Source organism: Gavialis gangeticus, unplaced genomic scaffold, assembly GCF_001723915.1.
Source record: "Gavialis gangeticus isolate Ggan-Ray unplaced genomic scaffold, GavGan_comp1, whole genome shotgun sequence".
In the NCBI taxonomy this organism is placed as follows: domain Eukaryota; kingdom Metazoa; phylum Chordata; order Crocodylia; family Gavialidae; genus Gavialis; species Gavialis gangeticus.
In genome coordinates this window covers 87,200,836-87,204,927 of record NW_017728992.1, presented here as the reverse complement: position 1 = coordinate 87,204,927, position 4,092 = coordinate 87,200,836, and the positions used below count along the sequence as shown (strand labels likewise).

Genomic DNA, 4,092 nt, shown 5'->3' with positions numbered 1-4,092 from the left:
GCTTAACCTACAAGAAGTTCTTTGCAGATGTGTATTTTGTTGCATTTATCTTGATGCAAACATCTTGCATAAGTAGCAATATTTCTACATGCATACTCATGTAGATGTGTTAAAATTAAGCTACGGTTCTTTTTAGGGCCTTTATCTTGTAATATATGTTAGTCTCAAGCTTGTCAGGTTTTTATGTCAAATCTTTCAAGAGCAGACTAGATATAAGCGGATCAATTTGTGTGGCATTTTCTTTCAACAGGATTTCTGATGTTCAAGCATCTTATCTGGAAGAAGGGAGACTTTCACTTCCATCAATAACTCCCCCAAGTAGCCAGTCTGACTCTGAGCCAGTGGGGAAGCTTGCTCTCAACCTTCAGGATGATTGGTAAGTAAGAGTACTATTTTACTCTCTTAGAGAAGATTCAAATATTAATTTTAACTAATTATGTGGTGTAATTGTATATCAAGGACTGAATTGTTTTCTGTAAGAAAATAACTTGGCTCCAGTTGCTTCATTATGTTTTTATCTGTTTTCCAATACAACTTTTCTGAGGTTTTTCTTTTTATACAAAATTTGTATTGCTGAAATCTAAAAATCTAGGAAATAAGCTTGCATTTAAAACTACCATACTGGAAGGGATAGTGATGCTTTGAGAGTTTATTTCTAGTTTGGTGGCCCTGAGCAGTTTTGCCGTGGAATTAAAAAATAAAATCTGATAATTAATCTCATTTTGCTATTTGTGGTAACTTCAGATGTTGTTCTTGCTTAGGCAGCATTTCCTCTGTTAATTGAAATATTCGTATGAGCTAACTAGTTTTAGTATTGCCAAAAAACCCTATGGCAATTTTTTCCCCTGCTTTTCTGGACTGCTCATGTGAAGTACTTGTGAAGGTCTTAAAGTGATTCTTAACCAGGGTGACAAAACATTCTGATCTATTGTAGTCTTAGTGTTTTTGCAACAGAAGAATTGTTCTATTTTTCTGTAGTCAAAACAAGTGAAAATTAAGAACTGGCATTTTCCACAGGGTGCCTTGAGTCTGAGTTTGAGGTCCACTGTCTTAAATAGTCTGCAGTGGAATAAACAGTTGTCTTCAGAGAACATAAAATTAAGTCATAACATGTAAACTTTTCTAGTTCAGAAAAAAATTGTGGGAGAACTAATTTTGATTGTAACACTTTTGCCGGTTTTGAAATTAAGGAGGTATTAGAAAACGTAACTCACAGATTCCTGTTTAACAGTAGTAAATTTTGCTGATAATTTTGGTTTGGAGTTGTTAAAATGCAGAACCACCAGAAACCAACCTTGTTTGGTTACTATTTGCTGACAGACTGTGAAGCCCTCAGTAATGGTTAAGACTTACAAAGCAGAGATGCGTATGAAAAATAAAATATTCTCTTTAAAAGTATTGCACCTAAATGGAGTTTCTAAGAATTTACAGGTAAATGCCGGTGAAGAAATAAAACCTAAAATGGACCTTTTCGGAAATGTAGTGCCCTCCTTCAGCTCATTTGCAAATTATTTTAGTAAGAATAACTTGTGAAAAAGTTTCTCCTTCAGCGGAAAGCTTAACATTCTAATATTATAAAAGCTTCAATCTGTCCATCTGTCCATCCATAATGCTTTATTCACGGTCTTATTGGCTTAAGAACAGCCAATCAGGGCATAAAGAAGCGTTCGGATGGGTGGCAGGGCTCCATCGTGATGGTGGGGACACAGGACTGAGTGCAGGAAGCAGCAGCAACAGAGCGGATGGCATGTAGGGGTGAGGCCACCAGTGCTGGCTTTGCCACCCCCTGCCCTGCTCCCTGCAGGGGGTGGGGGGTGGGGAGGGAGGCCACTAGAGCAGGCTTCCCCCCCCTGCTCCTTGGAGGTAATGGCAGAGGTGCAGAGGGGAGCAGGGTCAGGATGCCATGGGGGAGGGGGCAAGGCCCCCGGCACTGGCCTTGGCCCACCCCTCCCCCCTCCCATCATCTCCACCTGCAGGGCCCACGTAGGCTCACCTGGCAGCAGTGGGGGGGGGGAGTGGGCCTGACGTAGGGCAGGGGAGGGAGTGGGTGCACCATGACGGGGGCAAGGGTAGGAGTGGACCCAGGTCTGGTGTGGGGAGGAGCAGGGGGGAGGAGGAGTGAGTCTGAGCAGTGGCAGAAGGTGGCCCGCTGCGGCAGTCGGAAGGGAGCAGGGGGCCCAACCTGGCCCGACACAGCGGCGGCAGGGGGAGGGAAGGAGCAAACCACCTCCTCCTCTCTTTGAGCCTGGACCCACACCCCCAACTTCTCTTGTCTCCCCACTGCTCCTCCTACACCCCCATCCCCACCGCCCCCCGTGGCTAGGCTTCTCCCCACCCTCTGGCCCAGTCCTCCCCTGCATTGGGCCCAGGTCCGCTCCTCCCCTCTCCCCACTGCTGCGGCACAGAGGAGGGGAGCGGGTCAGGACCCCAAGCAGTAGGAGGGAAGAGGGGAGTGGGCCTGGATGGAGGGGGCGGGGGCGCAAGGCTCCATCCCTGCCTGCTCCCCTCCTGTCATTCAGACAATTGGCTAGTTGTATTATAATGACACTGTGAAAAATCATAGGTTTATCATTAAAATCTTTTACTCTGTGAGAATTTAGATAATACTGAATTAATTTTTTCAGGTAACTAGGTGACTCTAATTTTTTCACTTGTGGAGTCATGATACGGAAATAATCCTTACTTTGAAGGAATCAGCCTGTAAAACAGAAAAAATACACCTATGTATTAGGGATGTAAGTGTTGTTTAAATAATTACCCATTTAAATCCCTCTAATCATATCAGTTAAATGCTTGACTAATAACACATACCTAGCGCCCATGTGTTGCAGCTAGTCTTTGTTCCCTCCTGGGGCACTGCTGCTTCCCTTTCCTGCTGGCATTAAATGTTAACTGTAATGCATTAACAGTATAAATACACTTACTGTTTAACTGTTTAACCTACTATGTATGTGACTGGAGTGAGTTTTAAGAATATGGGAAGTTTGAAGAATCTGGTGGGATGGAGTCAATATGGCTTAGATGCTCCGGCATGCTGCTGTTTCCCTTAAGTTTTTACATTCACTGTTCATTTCTTCTTAGTGTGTGTGTACGTGCGGCTTTCATAAATGACACATTAGATACACAAGTAGTATAACTTGAACTGTACTACTTGAACTGAAGATTCATTTTTAAAATGATACAGGGCCTGTTGTGAAAGATTGAACTTGGTTTATATTGGTTTGTGTCCTTTATTTCTGAATTCAAGTGATATGTCAGATTAAAACCAAATGTCAGCACATATAAGCATAGGTTTAAATAGTTTTAAAACATCTTCTTCTGTTAAATTTGGTACAACTTCTTTGCCAGCAGAGTCATGCATCCTTACTAGTTTTCAGATTTCTTGTAAACATAGTACCCATTCATTGTCTATGAAGTACTTTTAAGATAGGGGTTTCTGTACGCTTGCAAACAGTGTCTAATTCTTCATCAGCATGGTCAGTGAATGCTAGTAATGACTTGGTGTACATGGGTGTTAGGTATACTTATCTCGCCTTTTGATCTTGCTTAGAATCAAGTTAGCTGACACAGTAGTAAAAATAGTTTAATAGTTTCGTAGTTTGTAGGTTCGGAAGGGACCTGAGCAGATCATCAAGTCTGACCCCCTGCCATGGCAGGAAAAAGTACTGGGGTCAAACAGCCCCAGCAAGGTGTTTGTCTAGCCTTGTCTTAAAGACCCCCAAGGTAGGAGCCAGCACCACTTTGCTTGGAAGTTGGTTCCAGATCCTAGCCGCCCTGACAGTGAAGTAGCGCCTCCTGATGTCTAATCTGAATCTACCCTCTGCGAGCTTGTGACCGTTATTTCTAGTCAGTCCTGGTAGTGCTTGGGGGAACAGGGACTCCCCCAGTCCCTGCTTGTCCCCTCTGACTAGTTTGTAACAGGCCACTAGATCCCCCCCTCAGCCTTGTCTTGTAGAGGCTGAACAGGTTCAGGTCCCTGAGCCTCTCCTCATAGGGCCTGCCCTGCTGCCCCCTGATCATGCAAGTGGCCCTCCTCTGGACCCTCTCCATGTTGTTCACATCCCACTTGAAGTGTGGCGCCCAGAACTGGAC

At 44.1% G+C, this 4,092-nt stretch overlaps 1 protein-coding gene across 2 annotated transcripts in view; it reads left to right on the top strand.

Annotated features, from left to right (window-relative positions):
• CEP192 (centrosomal protein 192) overlaps positions 1–4,092 on the top strand; it is a 142,905-nt gene that overhangs the window by 14,028 nt on the left and 124,785 nt on the right. For both annotated transcript variants that reach the window (XM_019524935.1, XM_019524945.1), the window contains exon 2: positions 251–376. In XM_019524935.1, coding sequence (XP_019380480.1) covers positions 251–376 — 126 coding nt within the window. The remainder of the gene's footprint in view (positions 1–250; positions 377–4,092) is intronic.